General features: G+C 39.1%; 4 protein-coding genes and 1 long non-coding RNA gene across 7 annotated transcripts in view; 2 read left to right on the top strand and 3 right to left on the bottom strand.

Moving 5' to 3' along the window:
- The window catches only part of LOC111450321 (mitotic apparatus protein p62-like), a 3178-nt gene extending 2102 nt beyond the window's left edge, over positions 1-1076 (top strand). The window contains exons 2-3 of the mRNA XM_023090391.1: positions 396-454; positions 529-1076. Coding sequence (XP_022946159.1) covers positions 396-454; positions 529-871 — 402 coding nt within the window. The 3' untranslated portion in view covers positions 872-1076. The remainder of the gene's footprint in view (positions 1-395; positions 455-528) is intronic.
- Positions 1077-4721: 3645 nt separating this feature from the next.
- On the top strand, positions 4722-9115 carry LOC111450316 (heparanase-like protein 3). The gene is made up of 9 exons (XM_023090384.1): positions 4722-5121; positions 5343-5379; positions 5960-6143; positions 6227-6375; positions 7419-7649; positions 7728-7917; positions 8008-8133; positions 8249-8348; positions 8646-9115. The coding sequence occupies exons 1-9, from the start codon at positions 4870-4872 to the stop codon at positions 9027-9029; spliced, it is 1653 nt and encodes a 550-aa protein (XP_022946152.1). The 5' UTR covers positions 4722-4869; the 3' UTR covers positions 9030-9115.
- Positions 8073-8755, bottom strand: LOC111450323. Its single transcript, XR_002711787.1, has 2 exons — positions 8644-8755; positions 8073-8346 (listed from the first exon to the last, which is right to left on the bottom strand). It is a non-coding gene; the product is annotated as an uncharacterized LOC111450323 (long non-coding RNA).
- LOC111450317 (probable anion transporter 6, chloroplastic) lies at positions 9048-14762 on the bottom strand. Of its 2 annotated transcripts, none has more exons than XM_023090386.1 (15): positions 14228-14762; positions 13964-14109; positions 12927-13026; positions 12756-12808; positions 12193-12267; positions 10975-11055; positions 10685-10743; positions 10519-10604; positions 10315-10430; positions 10182-10218; positions 10015-10110; positions 9791-9932; positions 9665-9717; positions 9500-9586; positions 9048-9403 (listed from the first exon to the last, which is right to left on the bottom strand). In XM_023090386.1, the coding sequence occupies exons 1-15, from the start codon at positions 14612-14614 to the stop codon at positions 9302-9304; spliced, it is 1620 nt and encodes a 539-aa protein (XP_022946154.1). In that variant the 5' UTR covers positions 14615-14762; the 3' UTR covers positions 9048-9301. The 2 variants fall into 2 exon arrangements, with proteins under 2 accessions (XP_022946154.1, XP_022946155.1); XM_023090387.1 differs by having other exon boundaries at positions 10519-10601.
- A 960-nt stretch (positions 14763-15722) lies between these two features.
- Positions 15723-20003, bottom strand: LOC111450314 (arogenate dehydrogenase 1, chloroplastic-like). 2 transcript variants are annotated; one of them, XM_023090381.1, is made up of 3 exons: positions 18798-20003; positions 17344-18320; positions 15723-16104 (listed from the first exon to the last, which is right to left on the bottom strand). In XM_023090381.1, the coding sequence occupies exons 1-2, from the start codon at positions 19886-19888 to the stop codon at positions 17366-17368; spliced, it is 2046 nt and encodes a 681-aa protein (XP_022946149.1). In that variant the 5' UTR covers positions 19889-20003; the 3' UTR covers positions 15723-16104; positions 17344-17365. The 2 variants fall into 2 exon arrangements, with proteins under 2 accessions (XP_022946149.1, XP_022946150.1); XM_023090382.1 differs by having other exon boundaries at positions 17366-18320.
- Between the last annotated feature and the right edge of the window lie 85 nt (positions 20004-20088).

Raw genomic sequence — 20088 nt, 5'->3', positions numbered from 1 at the left:
TTTTTTTTTTTTTTTTTTTTTTTTTTTTTTTTTTTTTTTTTTTTTTTGTTTGGGTGTTTTGCTGTTTGGCACTTGGAATCAGAATCGTTGTCTAAATCAACTCATGTTTTCCAGTTTCTTGTGGCCTGTGGGTATTTTCCTGTTCTAACATCTCCTTAAAAGCTTGATCTTATTGAGGACTGCTTAACGAGACATATCTGGAAGTTTTCTTCATTTTCTGATTAGTTGTTCTAGACAAGACATAGCTGGATGTCTTGTTTTTTCTTTCTAATGCTTGCTCTTGAAATTTATCATCTAGAATGCAATTTTCTAATCTCGTTTGAGACAATTCCGACACAGAACATGATCTTGAGACTTTAATGATTCACTTTCCAACATGATTGTGTTTTCTTCAGACAGGTGCTCTGTTAAATAATGCCAATGCCACACCAGGATTGGCTGCAATTGAGGAAAGGTAACAAAATTTCATGTCATTCATATGTTTTTACTTTGATGTTCTGAGATTACTGATCTTCTCTCTTCTCCTAGGTTTCCTTTCTCTGAACTTCACAAAAAGGAACGCCCCGATCAGGAAAACAAAGATGGTAGTGAAACGGAGGATGATGAAGATGACGACGATGACGATGATGCAAATGATCAGGACGACGACGACGATGAAGATTTTTCCGGAGGTGAAGAAGGGGATGATGGTGATCCAGAGGATGATCCTGAAGCAAATGGCGATGGAAGAGCTGGAGGTGATGAGGAAGATGATGACGAGGACGACGACAATGGAGAGGACGAGGACGACGATGAGGAGGAGGAAGAAGACGAGGAGGAGGAAGACGAGGAGGAGGAAACACCTCAGCCACCAGCTAAGAAGAGGAAGTGAGAATATTGATTGGCCCTCCACGTCGTCGAGTTTCGAGTAGCGAGGGAAGTTTAGCTAGTGTAAGCCTTTGGTTTAGGGGTAGAAACATTGTCGGCCTTGTTGGTAATGAACTGCGCAGCTTATGTTTGTGATGTTATGGATCCATGTTATATATAACATTTCTTTTGGTAAACTAGTTAAGCAAATTTCCATTGATATAGCAAAATTGTGATTTGAGGCCAAATATTTCTTTTCAAAAATAGGAATTTGATTTATTATTTTCGTACTTTCAGAATCACTCGGCTCGGCTAAATATTTGAAAATTTAAGTTTTTAAGTATTATAAAACGTCTCGACCATCCTTGAGCTATAATGATACCATCTATCCCTCAAATTATAGAATTGGACCATTGGTACCATTTAATCTTTTTTCTAATTACTAACCATTAAAAAATATCTAGTTTTCATATGGGCATCGAGCTAGGAACTAAGTTAAATTATAAAAATTTTGAAGTAAGAAAGTCTAATTAGAGTGACACTACTAACCGTTTAGGGGTAATTTGCGTAATTTGAAATCGTTAAGAGTTTAGATAGGAGAAAACATTCAAAAGAGAAAGCGGTCAAAATACCAATAGTTTAGAGATGATTTGGCCATTTTCCTAAAACTTAATTGACAAATTCCACTTTTTTATTTTTAATAATAATTATTTTATTATTTTAATTATTCTTGACTTGACAAGTATATATATATATATATATATATATATATATATATATATATATATATATATATATATATATATATAGTTTACAAGTGTATATATATAGTTCATAGAGTTGTTCGAATGACTCGATAAACGGAACAAATATACAAACCAATTTCAATATATTTTTAAAAATATATCGTTCTTACAACTTAAAAATTTAGTTATTAAAGAAAAACTTTATGAAATTATATATAAGAAAAAAAAAAATCACAAACTTATCATTTATTTCATCTCGACCCAATTCGAATGAGTTGACAAGTAAGCCCAAACATTACAAGTAGGATTAGGTTGATCGGGTCTAACGGTTCTTTTGAATACCCATTTCACAGTATTTTAACTCAGTTCATACACAGACCAAGCCAGAGTATTTTAACTCAGTTCATACACAGACCAAGCCAGAAAAAGTTCTAAATATCAGTCTTAAGAACGATAAATACACAAATAGTCATGAAACAATGAAATAGTACAAAGGGGTTTTCATAAATTTGATGTAACAAAATGTCTGTAAGCGAATCAATAAAGAAATGGAGTCTTGTAATTAAAATTCAAATTACAAATGAGTATTTGAGATCAATGGAATACAAATGGATCTAGGCCGTTACAAATGGTATCAGAGCCTAAAGGAAAAGCCCAAAGAAGACAATATCTGCTAGCGGTGGATCTAGGCCGTTATAAATGGTATCAGAGCCAGACACCGAACGATGTGTCAGCCTTCTCACTCTTCCCCGAAGGGGTAGACACGAGGCGATGTGCCAGTAAGGACATTGGGCCCCAAAGGGGGTAGATTTGGGGCGGTCCCACATCGATTGGAGGAAGGAAAGAGTGCCAGCAAGGATGCTGGGCCTCGAAGGAGGGTGGATTGTGATGTCCCACATTGATTGGGAGGAGAACAAACCACCATTGATAAGGGTGTGGAAACCTTCCCGTTTTAAGGCCTTAAGGAAAAGTCCAAAGAGGACAATTTTTGCTAGCGGTAGATCTGGATCGTTTCATATTTAAACTAGGAATTTTAGTAAGCACAATTGTTTGAGTTTTTTGTTTCCCGTGGAGAATCTAGTTATGCTTCTATCTAATTCCATTACTTGAACACAGACAAAACGAATTCTTGTTTCAGCTTCCAACAATTTGAAGGGATAAGAATTTAATATCATCCTCAAGCTATGAATCATTGTTAGTAAGAATTTAATATCATCCTCAATCTAGTTATGTTTCTATCGAATTCTATTACTGAACAAGAATAAAACGATCCGATTCCGGTGATAAAACTCAAAATCAAACACTTCAATTCATTCAGTATATTCTCCCGAAATTCTCATGTCAATCAGAAAAGAAATTAAAAAAGATTTCAAACAAACGAAGAGACATGTATGCCTCCTACAATACAAGCAAAAAATTCACTTACTCTTCAGAATGGTAGCTTCTCATATCGAAAAATTGCAGGATTTGTGGTAGATTCCTGAGAGACGGCTCCAAATTCCTCTTCCTCCTCCTCATGTTCTCGACTAACGCCGCCAATTATTATTTCTCTGGACTTCAGAGAGATCACGAATCAGACTAATCCCCTACTGTTCCCGATTATTACGTGACTAATTGGAGATTTGAGAAGTCAGGAGAAAATACCGAGCCGCTGATCTTTGGAGTTGGGATGTTTGATGCAACAAAGGTGATGGAGGAGAGAGGAGGCGGCGGCAGCGATGGCCGTGCGTTTTCGAGTGGTTCGAGTTGTTCCTTGTCCTCCATTTTTCACTTGAGTTTTTTTATTATTATTATTTTTGACAATATCATTTATTTTAAGGATTAAAAAAAATCAATTTTAAAGCTAACCGTGTGTATGCATTCATGCAATTAGAGGTTAGTATTGTCTCTCGGGGACGAGAATTGAGATAGGGAATATGAATATCATCTTCGATCTCATTTAGTTAATTGGGAAAAAAAATTTCCGTTCCCTCCTTTCTCGTCCACTTCCATTAATGTAATACACAGCAGGACGGGAACGTGGATTATAATCACATAATATACTTTTGTATTACATAATTTAGCGCTCGAAACTTGATCTAGGGACAAAAATGGAATTTCATCATTTCATTTAAAAATAAAAAATAAAAAGAAAGGCCTGAAAAGGGAAAAAGGAAATAATTTATACAATTATCACATGTTTGAGTAATTTTTTCAATTATTATCCCAATTTTTTCTTCTCCAAAAGACCTTTTTGCCCTTTAATTCAAAATTTCAATTATTATCGGTGATTTCCTAAGAATTTTCTTGGAATGCATGTGAGTGAGGACAAAACATGTTGGAAGGACTCATGCTGTAGGGATAGTCTTCTTAAGAAACAAGGGGTAGGTAACCTGACCGGTGAATGCTGGGGCCATTAAGAGCCAAATCTGGATTCCAAATTCTATAAATTATTACACCTACCTTAAAAACGGTGAAATCCAATGAAATATCCAAATCCCACAAAATCAAAGAGAAAAAAGAAAAAACGTAAGTGATTCGATGATATAGTTCAATGTCATGAAATAGAAAGATTAAGACTAAAACCGACTCAACAAAACATAGAAAAAAGAAACTTACGTAAGACCGACTCAACGAAACATCGAGAAATAAATTCTTGTATTAAAATTACTATCGGGATTAGTTCAAATTTTGGGAGTTGAAATTTGGAAAGAGAGAAAGAAAACAAAAGCCAGCTTCCCAAATCACTACCAAACTTGGAGATAACAGCTAAAAAATCCTTCCCTTAGAAAATGCCTATTTCTTAAGCATTCTTCCCAATTCCTCCATCAACAAAATAGGGAAAGAGCCAATCAATTTCAAATTCCTTCACGAAACTCGATAGCTATCATAATATGGTCGTCTCTCGATAATTGTGAGACGTAAATTCGAAAAACCCGTGTGCCCATACGAGATCTTTTTCCTACTTCGAACCTTAACTATTTGGCATGTAATCGAAAATTTTCATGTCTGATAATGTCGATCTTAAAATCTTACCGTGTAAAACTACAGCTATCTAGTGGAGCCTACTTCCAAACGAGGAAAGGGTTCCTTTTATGCCATTTCATCGATACAAATCCGACATGGAAATTGTTAAATGGTCTATTCATTTAACAAATTCAAATCCACAATTCTTCATTTCTTAGTTTCCAAGATTGGTATTGCAAGCATATATTACAGTGTTCTTTCATCACTGTATATTCTATTCTTCCTTTCATGGTTTCATTATCCTTTGATCTTTCGCCATTAGAGGAAGTTTATGGAAATGGGTTTTCGTTTTTGGGTTCTGGGGTTTTGTTTTTGGGTCTGTTTCTTCTTTAGCTGTTCTGGTTCTGTGAACTCCAACGGTGAGGAAGGAGATGGGTTTCTGAGCGGGACGGTTTCGATCGATGGCAAATCCGCCATTGGAGGTATCGATGAAGATTTCATTTGCGCTACACTCGATTGGTGGCCTCCGGAGAAATGCGATTATGGAACGTGTAGTTGGGGCCAAGCTTCTCTGCTTAATCTGGTAATCTGATTTCGATACTCATTAATGGCGATGAACATTGTCTGATATGTTTTTGATCGAACTCGGAAATTTTGGCATCTGGGTTTTGTTATTTGATCTTCTTCTTTTAGCTAAATGCTCGTAGCTAGAAAAAGTAGTGTTCATAAACTTTCAAAGGATTTGAAATTTGTGACCTCTACTGCTGCTCTACTGAATTGTTCTTATTGTTCTTCCAACTGCAGGACCTAGGCAGCAACATTCTATTAAATGCAATCAAAGGTTTGAATTCCTAGCTTGTTTGGCTCATTATAATGGCTCAAACCCATTGCTAGCCGATGTTATCTTCTTTGGGCTTTCCCTTTTAGACTTTTCAAGGTTTTTAAAACGCGTCTTCTCGAAAGAGGTTTTCATACCCTTATAAAAGATGTTTTGTTTTCCTCCCCAGCCGATGTGAGATCTCACAATTCACCCCCCCTTCAGGACCCAGTGTTCTTGCTAACACACTGCCTCGTGTCCACTCCCTTCGAAACTGAAAAGGGGTGGATTGAGAGGTCCCATATTGATTAGAGAAGGGAACGAGTGCTTGCAAAGACTCTAGACCCTGAAGGGGAGGTGAGGAAGCTATGCCTTGAAAGAGGGTGGACATGAGGCAGTGTGCCAACAAGGATGCTGGGTCCCGAAGGGGGTGGATTGTGAGATCCCACATCGGTTGGAGAGGAGAACGCATCATTCCTTATAAGGGTGTGAAAATCCCTCCCTAACAGACACGTTTTAAAAACCTTGAGGGAAAAACCCGTGTTATACAAACTTTATTCTCTGCGAACGTTAAAACTAATACCTTTTTTCATGAATGGTGCAGAATTTAAGCCCCTGAAGCTTAGATTGGGTGGCACTTTGCAAGATAAGCTCATATATGATACTGAAGATCACAAGCAGCCATGCATTTCTTTTAAAAGAGACACCAAAGAGTTGTTTGGCTTCACTCAAGGCTGCTTACCCCTTGACAGATGGGATAAACTAAATGACTTCTTCAAGAAAGGAGGGTAATCAAAATCTCCTCCCATTTTGCTGTTATGAAGTTAGATTCCTCAAAAGTTGAATGCTAAAGTTGTGTAATCTTATACAGAGCTAAGATTATCTTTGGATTAAACGCTCTCAATGGACGAAAGTTTGCATCAAATGGGTCCGCTGTAGGGGCTTGGAATTACATGAACGCTGAATCGTTCGTGCGTTATACTGTCAAAAAGAACTACATAATTCATGGTTGGGAGTTTGGTAAGAACTGCTACTTGTATTCTTGATGCTTCATAGCGTAAGCCTATTATGGTTCGGTTAACAATTCATAATTGATTTAACTAAGTAGAGACGGAGAATTCAAAACTGTGCATGTAACAGTCCAAGCCCACTACTAACATATATTGTCTGTTTTGGCTTATTACGTATTGCCGTCAGCTTCACGGATTTAAAACATGTTTGCTAGGGAGAGATTTCCATACCCTTATAAGGAATACTTTGTTCTCCTCTCCAACCAATGTGGGATCTTACAATCCATCTCCCTTTAGAATCCAACGTCCTTGCTGGCACTCGTTCCCTTCTCCAATGGATGTGGGACCCCTCAATGCACCCCCTTTGAGGCACAGCATCCTTGTTGGCACACTGCCTCATGTCCACCCCTTACAGGACTCATCCTCCTCGCTGACACATTGCCCAATGTCTGGCTCTGATACTATTTGTAACTGTCTAAGCCCACTGATAGCAGATATTATCTTCTTTAGGCTTTCCCTTTCAAACTTTCCCTCAAGGTTTTTAAAACGAGTCTACTAGGGAGAAGTTTCCACACCCTTATCAGAAATATTTTGTTCTCCTCCCCAACCAATGGGATCTCACAATCCATCCCTCTTTAGGGTCCAGCATCCTCGCTGACACTCGTTCCCTTCTCCAATCGATGTGGGACCCCTCAATCCACCCCCTTTGAGGCACAACGTCCTTGTTGGCACACAACCTCATGTCCACCCCCTACAGGACTCATCCTTCTCGCTGGCACATAGCCCCGTCTCTGGCTTTGATCCTATTTGCAATGGTCCAAGCCCACCACCTAGCAGATATTGTCCTTTTTAGACTTTTCTATTCAGACTTTCCCTCAAGGTTTTTAAAACGCGTCTGCTAGGAAGAAGTTTCCACACCCTTATAAAGAATGCTTCGCTCTCCTCTCCAACCTATGTGGGATCTCCCAGTTCATCTCGAATGACTCGTATTTGACAATGGATATGGATTCTTCTGCTCTAATCTATAATTGATTTCCATTCTCTTATGCTCAGGGAATGAATTGTGTGGGAGTGGAGTTGGAACAAGAATTTCAGCAGAACAGTATGCTTCTGATACAATTGTTTTTCAGAAGATGGTCCAAAGCATCTACAACGGGGTCCAAACCAAGCCGTTAACCATAGCACCTGGAGGATTCTTTGACGAAAATTGGTTCAAAGAATTCGTTGATAAAACTACCCCAACACTGGATGCTGTCACACACCATATATACAATCTAGGAGCAGGTATCATCCACTAGCCAAATAAGACCTTCATGAAGTTTCAAAAAGTGGGTTAACACTTGAGTTTTTTCTTACTAACAGGAGTCGACAAGCATCTTGTCGAAAGGATTCTTAACCCGTCCTATCTCAATGGCATGGTCGAGACGTTTTACAAGCTTCATGAGGTCCTTAGAAACTCGCGAAGTTCAGCTAAAGCATGGGTTGGGGAAGCAGGAGGGGCTTACAGCAGTGGGCATAATCTGGTCTCTAATGCATTCGTTTCGAGTTTCTGGTAATCTAGGCTCCGAAAAACAGGAATGTATGGCTCTTTTAAGACCTTCATAATAAATAGCACTCTTTTATGTGTGTGTGTTTTATTCAGGTACTTGGACCAGCTCGGTATGGCAGCCACTTTTGATACGAAAACATACTGCAGGCAGACGTTGATTGGTGGAAACTATGGTTTACTGAACACGACAACCTTTGAACCGAATCCAGATTATTACAGGTGAACGATTCGGCAAATATTTCTAACCTTAAACTCTTCGCTCCTTCCTGGATGCTATTAGACAATTATAACTAACAATCAGCTAGCTTGTTTCTTTTCCCTTTCTTCATTTCAGTGCACTCCTATGGCATCGCTTGATGGGGAGAAATGTTCTGTCCACGAGGTTTAACGGGACGAAGAAAATACGAGCCTACGCACATTGTTCTAAGCAATCTGTAAGTAGTAGTACATACTGTAACAGCCCAAGTCCCCTGCTAGTAGATATTGTCCTTTTTAAACTTTCCCTTTCGAGCTTCCCTACAAGGTTTTTAAAACGGGTCTTCAAGAGGTGGATTGTGAGATCCCACCTTGATTGGAGAGTGGAACGAAGCATTCCTTATAAAGACATGGAAACCTCTCCCTAGCAGACGCGTTTTAAAAACCTTGAGGGGAAGCCCGAAAGAAAAAACCCAAAAAGGACAACATCAAATGCCACCAGTTTTCAACTCGAATTCTAACTCTCAATCTTACAGAAAGGAATCACATTACTATTGCTCAACCTAGATGGAAACACCACAGTTCATACTGAGTTAGCATTCAACAGAACGAGCGGGTTACACTATAAACACAGATCCTATAAGAATAAGCAAAAGGTTGTTCGGACATCTCGACCTTACGGTCGAGAAGGCGAAGCCTTCAGAGAGGAATATCATATAACAGCCAAGGATGGGAACCTGCATAGTCAAACAGTGTTGCTAAATGGAAAGATTTTGTCTGTAAATTCATCAGGGAACATACCTTCATTGCAGCCTAAGCAAGTGAATTCATCTGAACCAATAACGGTCGCACCCTTTTCGATCGTGTTCGTTCACATACCGAATATTGTTCTTCCTGCTTGTAGCAATGTATGGAACTGAAAATCAGTTCCAGATTGGTGATTTTCTAATCAGAGAACAATTCTAATAAGAGTCTTTGAATCAGAAGATACACATTTTACACAACATTTGCAGCTTCAGCAGGATTACTATGACTAACAATGAGAAACAAAATCTCTACATGATCAATAAAATGCATATTTGTGGGGAATATACAAGTATTCACTATGGGTATACAACTGAAGAACCTGATGATGAAATGCAGTCGATGGCTCGTAATGGCGTTCTTCTCGGAAAATTCATGTAATGTAATACTACTTGTTGTTCGAAAAGGTTTTAGGTTTACTGCTGGCAAAGACCAACCAAACAATTGTCCCGGTCAAGTAGAAGAAGATCGACGGGGCGAACAATGAGATCTACACATAACAAACGGAAAATTTTGAAGATGCGAAAGAAGTCGGAGGATATGAATGGAATATACAAGTGGTAAAGACGAGAAGTTGCCAACTTACACTCCAAGAATGAGTTGAATCGAGAAGAAAGCCAGTGAGCGCAACTCCTACAATCCCGGGTATTGCTCCGACGGTATTCGTAATGCCCTGAGGAGTGTTTTTAAGGTGAGGCTTGCTAAGATCGACTACACGAACTATTTGGGATATTATAGAGATTACACATACCAAAAGGACACTTGCATATTCCGGTGACATATCTTGATGAGTACAGTAGAGTCCTGCAGACGATAATTATCTTAGTACTTAATGGCCAATACGAAACGATCCAATAACTTCGAATGTAGATCGTACCAGATAATGCAAAACTAGAGAGGGCCAAGCCACTGGTTAGGATAGCTACTACCTCCCAAGGTGGCAATCCTAAATCAACAGAGGACAAAGTCATGCAAAAGGCGGGGGACACAAAGGCGATTGTTTGGCAAATCTTTCTTACCTACATCGAAAACAGAAGAGGATCAAACAAATTATGAACGGAATGCTTCTCGACAAGAAACTGTTAGAGTTCGTAGCCATACTGTCGTGGTATCGACACCATTGGAAATCAAGTTATCAGCTAACTGCGATGCAATGCTTGTCACGAAAATTGAAGCTAGGGGCGGGAGGATGGAAACCTGAATTGAAAGATTTCTAGAAGTCGTAAGAAAGTCAAATCAATACAAAACACGGTTGAGAGGAGACGTACCCAAGCTGCTTCGGTCAAATTCAGGTTCAATTCCTCGCTGCATAAGAACGTGGATGAAAATCCAAATTCAGTTTTCCGTTAGACAAAGCAAGGAAGCAAGGAAGACGGTGAGGAGACGACGAAGTGAGGGTACCTAAAATAAGTAGGAAGCCAAGAGAGACAAGTGTAGTGACCCCAACTCCCACAGAAATGAGTGTATATCATTGCCCAGACCGGCGGATACTCGAAAAACCCCCTCCACGGTACTTCCTAACAATTCGATAAAAAAAATGACTGAAAATAAAGAACGAAGATCAATTAACCTCAAATATAAGTTGATAAAAAAACACGTAGATACCTTGAGTGCAGCGGGAAGTTGTTGAAGTTTGATGGGTGTTGTTACTTTCTTGTTCGGGTACCCGGACTCGGATTTGGATTCATCTGCTATAAAAACAATAAAACCAAATAAAAACGCTTACATGCAACACTATTATTATGGTTCAACAACCTGTCTGAAGTCGAACCTGGAAAGGATTTAAGGGGTACTGATGGCTGTCCATCCAGAAACTGGAATCCTGCAAACCTTCAACCACAAAACCTTTAGCCATTACCGCCTCAAATTCATGTTCATCCAAGATTCGTCGTCACACTATGCGATTCTACCATTAGAACCGCAAGCCCAAAACTAAAACGAATAGGTTATGTCAATTAAAATCGTTTTCAAAAGTGAATCCATGTGTAGCTCGGTATAAGGACCTATTACTATTCTAAAGATCGATGGTTTGATCCTTCACTAACAGGTGAAACAACTTACCAGGCTATCCCCAGAAAGCCAAAAATGTAGAACACGGATTCCCAACCAAAATTTTGGATGAGAGGAGGAGCCAAAAGAAGTCTGCAATAAACAAAAATCAAATTAGAGTTATATGACTACAAAGGTAGTCCAAGAAGTTAGATTCATCAACCATATTCCCGAAGACCACCGCTAGCAGATATTGTCCTCTTTGGACTTTCCCTTTCGGGCTTCTCCTCAAGGTTTTTGAAACGCATCTGCTTAGGAGAGGTCTCCACACCCTTATTAAGGATACTTCGTTCTCCTCCCAACCGATGTAGGATCTCACAATCCACCCCCCCTTTTCAGGGCCCAGTGTCCTCGCCAGCACTCGTTCCCTTCTCCAATCGATGTGGGACCCACCAAATCCACCCCCTTCGAGGCCCAACATCCTAGCTGGCACACTGTCTCATGTCTACCCTCTTCGGGGCTTAGCCTCCTCGCTAGCACATCGCTAGGTGTTTGGCTCTGATACCATTTGTAACAGCTCAAACTCACTGCTAACAGATATTGTTCTCTTTGGGTTTTCCCTTTCGAGCTTCCCCTCAAGGTTTTTAAAACGTGTCTGCTTGGGAGTGAGGACTTTGTTCTCCTCCCAGCTGATGTGGGATATCACAATCCACCCCCCCGGGGCCAGCGTCCTCGTTAGCACTGTTCCCTTCTCCAATCGATTTGGGACCCACCAAATCCACCCCCTTTGAGGCCCAGCATCCTAGCTGGCACACCGTCTCATGTCTACCCCCCTTGGGGCTCAGCCTCCTCACTGGCACATCGCCCGGTGTCTGGCTCTGATACCATTTGTAACGACCCAAACTCAACGCTAACAAATATTGTCCTCTTTCGGCTTCCCCTCAAGGTTTTTAAAACGTGTCTGCTTGGGAGAGGTTCACACCCTTATTATGGATACTTCGTTCTCCTCCCCAATTTCAAATTTAAAAAACAGGCTAACCAAACGCATGTCGTTAGATCCCTTTATCTTTGGTATCCGAAACCGAAAAATGGAGTGCAAATTGTATGCCAAACACACCCCATTTTCCAGGGTGCTTCTCAGTAAAGTCCAAATGAGTGAAATGTCAGAATATTCTTATTAATCCCATATCTCATATTCAACTTTTCATGAACCCGCCTGTTGAAAAATTTTTCCCTTAAATAACTGAAGCCTCCTCAACAGTGATTACTTGAAACATGCACAGAACATACCCGGAAACGCTTCCAACACTCAGCCCACCAAAAACAAATGCGACTGCCCGTGAGCGCTCCTGTAGAGGAATCAACCTGCATACTCAAATAAAAATGTCAAGTCAGTTGAACGTATAGAATCAACTTGACATGAAGAATGCCTTTCAGCAACATAAGGGAAGCGGGGTTTTCATTGATGATGAAGTTTTGGCAAACGGAAAGCCGCAAAGTAGACACCGTCCATTTATACAGAACGATGAGACAAGCAAAAGCAACTCAGTCACATACTAGGTACAGCTTGTAGAGAAGATAAACAGACCGAGCAGTGAAAATGGTTATAAATGGCCGTATTTATGTCCCTAAGATACAATGAAATGAAGTTTATGAAGAATTCCGGCCATCCATAAATCGAAACGTATGAAAAACGGCAAAGAAACATGATACTACTACCTTAGTTAATTCGAATAATTAGCTAGTATAATAATTTTTACAAATATACATAAAAGTTTAAAATAATTCAAGAAAATTATGACAAAATATGAATAAATAAAACGACCATTAACGATTATGCAAGTTTAACCTGCCTGGCGATAAGATCGGTTGCAGCTGATGGTGAAACGCCTTCTCCGATGCCAACCTATGTGCAGTGAAAGTTGATAAGCATCGAATTTAAAGAATGAAGCAAACAGAATGTACAGGATAAAACAGAGGGAAACCATAAGAAGTGGTTCTCTTTTACGAGTAGTATCGCTCACCAAAATTCTTGATAAAATTAATCCAGGCATATATCCAGCAAGAAATGGAACGAGTGCAGTGGATAGCGACCAAGTCAGTACTCCGATCTCCAAAACTTTTCTATTAAAAAAAAATCCGCAATAGTATGATTCTTTTCGTTAGCTTATTGTACGATCTACATAAACCGTGAAGAGTACACACAGCATTTCAATTGATAAGGCTACTAACAAATAATAATGAATGGCAGTGAACGGTAAATAGAAAGATTAACGTTTCTATCGATATAACTTGCAGAATATAACGTAAAAACAAGTTAAAAGCCAGTCGAGATTGCCAAGGAGAAACAAGGACATCAAGGGGCTTTTGACAAACACCAGCCCAGATTTCAAGATTCAAGGTAAACATTAAGGACCCATTTGATTTTTCTTCTTTATAAATTAAGCTTCTTACTAACGTTTTTACTTCTTTTCCAAGTTTACTTTCAGGATCGTTTTTGAAACCATAACAAAATTCTAAAAAGAGTTGGCTATTATAGACTTACTTTCAAAAATTTAAGACCAAAGAACAAAATCATCATCAAAAGTGTTGAGGAACAAGGCATCTCAAACAACGGCAAATTCTCCCTGAATCTTTTTAGGAAACGGTAAGATCCCACATTGGTTGGGGAGGAGAACGGAACACCCTTTATAAGGGTGTGGAAACCTTTCCCCAGCAGATGCATTTCTTGAGGGGAAGCTCGAAAGGAAAACCCTTTATAAGGGTGTGGAAACCTTTCCCTACTCGAAAGGAAAAGCCCTTTACAAGGGTGTGGAAACATTTTCCTAGCAGACACGTTTTAAAGCCTTGAGGGGAAGCTCGAAAGGGAAAGTCCAAAAAGGACAATAACTACTAGCAGTGGGCTTCCGCCCGTTATAGAAACCCAATATCGTAACCAGCTTGAAACAATTATTCTAACTTTGACTTCAGCTAATGAATTCATTGATCAAGTAATCACCAATAAATAAAGGGTTCATGAAAGAAACGATAAACCTGCTAACATTGATACTCAAATACTGACCTCCCACCAAATATCTTGGCGAGCCATCCACCAGGCAACTGACTCAAAGCATAACCCCAAAAGAAAGATGACTGAACCAATCCAGCCACAGAAGAATTCCATCCAAACTGGTGCGACATTGGAATTATAGCAACGCTTAAATTCACCTGCCAAAAATCACAACAAACCCAACTATAAATACCACAGAAACACCTAAAAACAGAACAAACCATAGCGAAAAATTGAAACCCAAATTCAAAAAGTCACAAAAACAGAGGAACCCACCTTGTCCATGTTGCAAATAACGAAGGCAAGCGCCGTAGTACCAATCATTTTATATCTATCCGGAACGTTCTTCCATGGCGGCCAATTCGAATCAAAACCCACTTCATCAATCCCATTTCCAGAGCTCAACCCGTTTTCAAATTTCGAAATAGACCCAGTTTGCTCCGATTCATCGACTTTTAGCCCAGAAAGAACAGGGGGAAGTTCGTCGTTGCCCTTAACATTTTCTTTCTCCTTGATGCTACAACGAACTCGGAGGCTTAATCGAAGGAATTGGGGGTGAGAAACCAAGCGAGTGGCTGAAACTGAGTGGTAAATCAAACTGTGAGGGTTAGTGCGGTGAGGGAGAAAGGGGTTATTATGGGGTCGAATTGAGAAATTCGCCATTGGGGTTTAGAGGTTTGGGATTCGATTCTTCTGTTAGCGGGAAGCGGAAGAAGGAGAGACGTGGAGGGAAGTTGCGGCCATGGTTGGGAGTTGGGAGGAAGCTGGTCTGTCCACGGAAGCTTGCAGATTTGTGAGGCTGCCATGCATTTAGAACGCCTGGCTCACTAAAATATATAATTTTATATTTTATTTCAAAAATACCTTAGATTAAAAAAAAAAAATTTAATAATTTTATTTTTTTGTTTCAAAAATACCTTTAATTCAGAAATATCCTAAATATCCTCTGACTTTAAAAAAATGTTTTAAAATTTTCAAAAAAAACTTATTAATAACTTTAAACTTTTTTAAAAAATTTAAAATCAGATTTTAAACTTTTTTTAAAAAATTCAAAAATATTATTACCGTTACTGTTATTGTCATGTTTCAAAATAACTTGTTTCAAAAATACTCATGATATTATTGTTACGCTTATGTTTTTTACCATTACAGTTACGATTATGTTTTTTACCATTACAGTTACGATCATATTTAAAAAATACTCGTGATATTACTACGGTTATGTTTCTTACCGTTACCATTATTATCATATTTCAAAAATACTCGTAATATTACTATTACGGTTACTGTCATATTTCAAAAATACTCTGATATTACCATTATAATTATTGTCATATTTCAAAAATACTCATGAATTTTAAAAATTAATGGAGATAATTTATGAGACTGCCATATTTCAAAAATAATCATGAATTTTAAAGATAGAGATAATGATTAAAAATATTCATAAATTTTAAAAATAGAAATAATGATTAGTGAATAGATTTATTTATTTATTTATAAATTTTTTTTTAGAAAGTAAATGTGTTAATGCTGATGGATATTTAAAAGAATTTATTCAAGAATATTTTTTAAACCTAATTTAAAGTTCAAGAATATTTTTTAAACAAAACACTTTCACGTTTCATCCCAAACTAACCAAGGTTTTTTTTTTAATACATATTGAAAATTTAAAGATATTATTAAAACTTTTGAAAATTTATGAATATTTTTATTAATTTAGTTCGGACCCTAAAAACGTTATTTTATACTATTATCCTAAAAAAGAGGCTGAAACTTGAATTGTTAACAGTTCATTGGCAACTTACAGCCACACTTTGGGGCAGGGGATTACAAAAGAGAGTAAATTATTTGATAGAACAGGAACTTCTATTTCCATAAGAAGGAAGAAAGAAACCCAAAATCTCCCAATTCAAACCCAGAATTTATTCCTACTAACACTTTTTAATCATCTTCTTCCATATCCCATCAAACACTCATCTACTTTTCCTCGAACACTTTTAAATTACTCACCAGCCTCCCTGCAATGGCGTCGGATTTTGGGTGCTGGTTGATGGGATCGAGGACGACAATGGAGTAGAGCTGCCATGGAGTTGTAGGGGCTGTTTGCGCCTTCGACATGGTTGATTCTTAACCGTGCACCACCAGCGTACCTAAAACGAGCAAGAAATGTAGTAGTTGAAAGATGCTTCTAAGAACTTGCAGAAAACTCACCCAAATACAATCACAATGACTAGATGGTTGCGGGAAATGGGTGCATGAAATAAAGTTGATATCAGTTAAAGCAGACTGCATTCATATTACGGCATCGCATTCAACAGAAAGTCGAGTGAAAGTGTTATATCAAGATAGATGATGTGCACTCACAAACTCGAATATTAGCAATGAAATTGACAGTGAAAAACAGAACTTGAATTCACAGCCAAACAGATAAAGAATCGTTTACAAACGAGGCCACCGCTAGTAGATGTTGTCCTCTTTGGACTTTCCCTTTCGAGCTTCCCCTCAAAATTTTTAAAACGTGTTTGCTAGGGAGAGGTTTTCACATCCTTATAAAGAATGTTTCGTTCTCCTCACTAAACCGATGTGGGATCTCACAATCCAACCCTTTCAAGGCCTAGCGTCCTCGCTGGCACTGTTCCCTTTTCCAATCGATATGAGAGCCCCCAATCTACCCCCTTTCGAGGCCCAGCGTCCTTGCTGGCACACCACCTCGTGTCCACCCCTTTCGGGGCTCAGCCTCCTCGCTGACACATCGTCCAGTGTTTGGGTCTGATACCATTTGTAATAGCCCAAGCCTACCGCTAGCAGATATTGTTTCTTTGGGCTTTCCCTCAAGGTTTTAAAACGCATGTACTAGGGAGAGGTTTCCACACCCTTATAAAGAATGTTTCGTTCTCCTCCCCATCCGATATGGGATCTCACATCAAATCTTTTGTATACACATTGGCAAAAAGAACAATGAGAGCAAGCACCAAGACGTGTCCAGTCCTATCCATGTCCAACACGCTAACAACATGTCCAAATTTTAAATATATATATCAGATGAACACAACTGGGATATAGCTTGAACACAGATCTAAAAAAGTAGAGATTTTCCTATAAACTCTAATTCTTATAGTTTGATCATTCCTAACACATCTTCTTCCTCTAGTCATAGCCAACTAAACTCATCCAAAGTTTTCAAATATCAGTTAAACTTTGTATATTTTCTATGTTAAACTTACGTTGTTTATCTACAAAGAAGTATTAATATATCAATACATATACGTATATTCGTTTTCATGTCCTACCATTTTAAAAATTGATGCATCGTCTTATCCGGGTCTGTGTGGGCAGAAATAACTAATGCAGCTCTGAGAAATAACAAAGGAAATATATGGAACACTTACAAGTAAGACTGAGAGATGATACCTAATGAAGATCACGAGAATCAGATAAGGTTACAAGAGCAGTGCCGTTCTGATATGGCTTCATCAATGGATCTTCCTGCGCCTCTATGACGCCTTGCGTATTTTCAAAAAGTTGCTTCCGGATAATACCATGCAAGCGCCCAAAGAGCTGCTTCTTCAATGCTTCAAAAGCCAGGTCCAACCTCTCGAGCTGCTCCATGGCATTAGCATTGTACATAAACAGGCCATAGTAAAGATCAAAGCTATCTCCAGCAGTATTTGACACCAAATCCAACAAGGTTTTATAACCCCTGGTGTTAACTGGGGTAGAGCTCAAGCTCAACTTTTCTAAAACCCTCCCCATTGTATGCGTAATGAACTGCGACCCTGCAGCATGCCGGTCGTGATCATAGCATGACATTTCCACCATTTGACACCCTTCGCTCGAAAAGATATCGAGAAAGAAGTTGCAACGGTAGGCTCTTGATTCGTCATTTCCTACTCGAACCTTATCGTAAACAAAGGAAAGATTGTTCCATCCGTTCTTACCACTCTCTGGCCCGAACATGGGATGAGTGCAGAGGATGTCGAATTCTGGGGGCAAAATTTGAAGAAACAAGTTTCTTGGAAATTCTTTCACTGAAAGTACATCAACAAACAAAGTGTTTCTCTTCAATCTTTGAAAAGGTAACGACCTGAGAACTTTCTCCGTTGAAAGAATCGAAGTGCAGAGAAGAACTACTTCTGGATGTTCTTCACATAGATCATCTGCATCAGAAAAGTAAGAAACTCCCAACTCTTCAGCCACAGCTGCGTAATCCGTCCTCGAGTAGGCTAACACAGTGTGGCCCTGTTTTACCATTGTTTTGGCAAGAAATTGTCCGAAATTACCGAATCCGATAATAGCAATTTTGAGCTTTGAGTTTTCCTCAGTTTTTGCAGTTTTGAAATCGTAAGTCGGAGAAAAGTTCGGAAACCTGAAAAAAGAATATAGAGGTTTGAACTCATCACAATACAAATATCACAACATTTTCAGAAACTCAATGAAGATAGAAGCAATCAGCATCTTAAAACTATTCAACTAACATGAACACAAATTATTTGAAACTTTCTCACGATCGATCCTTTTCATTTTTGTAAGTCGAGCTTTCGTTGAACGATCAATCTAACGAAGTTAAGCTAAGATCACAATTACAAAGTACCTAGTAACTCATAGCTTGATTTGCCCACCTCCTTAAAAGTTCTATTGTTTTTCTTGAACCAAACTCTCCACAAAATAGCAAACAAACGATTACGACACCATTAGAACATAAACCCAAAAGCTTAATATGAAAATTGAACACCAAATAGAGCACAAACATAACATATAACACCAAACTCATCAGAAGTATTGGTTGAACCAAAGAACAAAAGAACACTAAACATCATTGAAATGAAAGGTTCAGGGACCTTGCCTGGTAGCCTCTGAGTAAGTTGTCAGTGAAAGAGAAGCACCATATTGAGGAGGAATATCAGGCCAAGTGCGCAATTTCTCAGCACTTCCAAACAATTGCTTCCTCGCCACATCATGCAATCGCCCAAAGAGCTGTTGTTTCAATGCTTCAAAAGCCAAATCCAACCTCTCCAACATCTCTAACGCGTTCTTATTATACATAAACAAGCCATAATACAAATCAAAGCTATCCGCAGCAGTGTTCTTCACCAAATCCAACAAACTCTCATACCCTTTAGTGTTAATCGGCGTAGACTCCAACATTAACATATCCAAAACTCTCCCAACAGTATGAGTAATGAATTGCGATCCAGCTGCATATCTATCATGGTCCGCACAGCTCATCTCCACCATTTTGCAGCCCTCTCGCTCAAAAATACTCAAAAATTTCTCACAACGCGAAACCCTAGATTCCTCCGACCCAATTCTAACCTTCTCATAAACAAAGAACAGATCATTCCACCCTTTCGCACCGCTTTCAGGTCCAAACATCGGGTGAGAACAAATTACATCAAAATCCCCCGGCAGTAACTCCAACATTAAGCTTTTCGGGAACTCCTTCACTGAAAGCACATCCACTATCAATGTATTCCTCTTCAATCTCTGCAACGGCAACGATAAGAGAACACTCTCAGTCGAAATTATAGACGTACAGAGCAAAATCACTTCTGGATGTTCTTCAGCAAGGTCATGGGGGTCCGAGAAAAACGAAACCCCGAGCTTACGAGCCGCGTCGGAGTGGTCCGATCGGGAATGAGCCAAGACAGTATGACCTTGTCGGACAATAGTCTTAGCGAGAAATTGACCGAAGTTACCAAACCCAACAATGGCGATTTTGAGCTTCTGGGAGTTGTGAAAACGGGACGCGATTCTGGATTCATAGTCGTAAGGCTGAGCCGCATCAATGGCGCGAACTCGAATAAGAGGCTTGGGAAAAGACTGAAAACAGGGGAGAATCGGAAGTGGTTTGTGGTTATAGAGACGGCGCTTAGAGAAAGAAGGTAAAGAAGGCACGGCCGGAGAGAGGCGGCGGAGAGGAGACGGTGACAGCATAGGTGGCGAAATTGCTCCGGTCCGCCGCCGTGAGAGGTTGAGAGAAATGGAAGTATACGGTTACAAACACGTTTTACAGGATTTGTAGCGTGCTGCCGCAATGTATCAGATTTCCTTTTGTGGCTTTCTTTAATGCCTCTTTCTAGTTATATAACCATTTTATTTGTTTTTTTTTTTTTTTTTTTTTTTTTTTTTTTTTA

This window comes from Cucurbita moschata, unplaced genomic scaffold, assembly GCF_002738365.1.
Source record: "Cucurbita moschata cultivar Rifu unplaced genomic scaffold, Cmos_1.0 Cmo_Scf00012, whole genome shotgun sequence".
Lineage (NCBI taxonomy): Eukaryota > Viridiplantae > Streptophyta > Magnoliopsida > Cucurbitales > Cucurbitaceae > Cucurbita > Cucurbita moschata.
Note: the sequence above shows the minus strand (reverse complement) of the source record. Positions and strands in the feature narration are given on the sequence as shown.

Excerpts from the sequence above, each read along its gene's own strand:
- LOC111450316 (XM_023090384.1), top strand. The coding sequence starts at position 4,870 with ATGGAAATGGGTTTTCGTTTTTGGGTTCTGGGGTTTTGTTTTTGGGTC. Across the intron at positions 7,650-7,727 it reads TATATACAATCTAGGAGCAG|GAGTCGACAAGCATCTTGTC; the intron begins GTATCATCCACT and ends TCTTACTAACAG. Across the intron at positions 7,918-8,007 it reads GCATTCGTTTCGAGTTTCTG|GTACTTGGACCAGCTCGGTA; the intron begins GTAATCTAGGCT and ends TGTTTTATTCAG.
- LOC111450314 (XM_023090381.1), bottom strand. The coding sequence starts at position 19,888 with ATGCTGTCACCGTCTCCTCTCCGCCGCCTCTCTCCGGCCGTGCCTTCT. Across the intron at positions 18,321-18,797 it reads ACTTACTCAGAGGCTACCAG|GTTTCCGAACTTTTCTCCGA; the intron begins GCAAGGTCCCTG and ends TTCTTTTTTCAG.
- LOC111450317 (XM_023090386.1), bottom strand. The coding sequence starts at position 14,614 with ATGGCGAATTTCTCAATTCGACCCCATAATAACCCCTTTCTCCCTCAC. Across the intron at positions 12,809-12,926 it reads TAATTTTATCAAGAATTTTG|GTTGGCATCGGAGAAGGCGT; the intron begins GTGAGCGATACT and ends CACTGCACATAG. Across the intron at positions 11,056-12,192 it reads AGTGTTGGAAGCGTTTCCGG|ACTTCTTTTGGCTCCTCCTC; the intron begins GTATGTTCTGTG and ends TGTTTATTGCAG.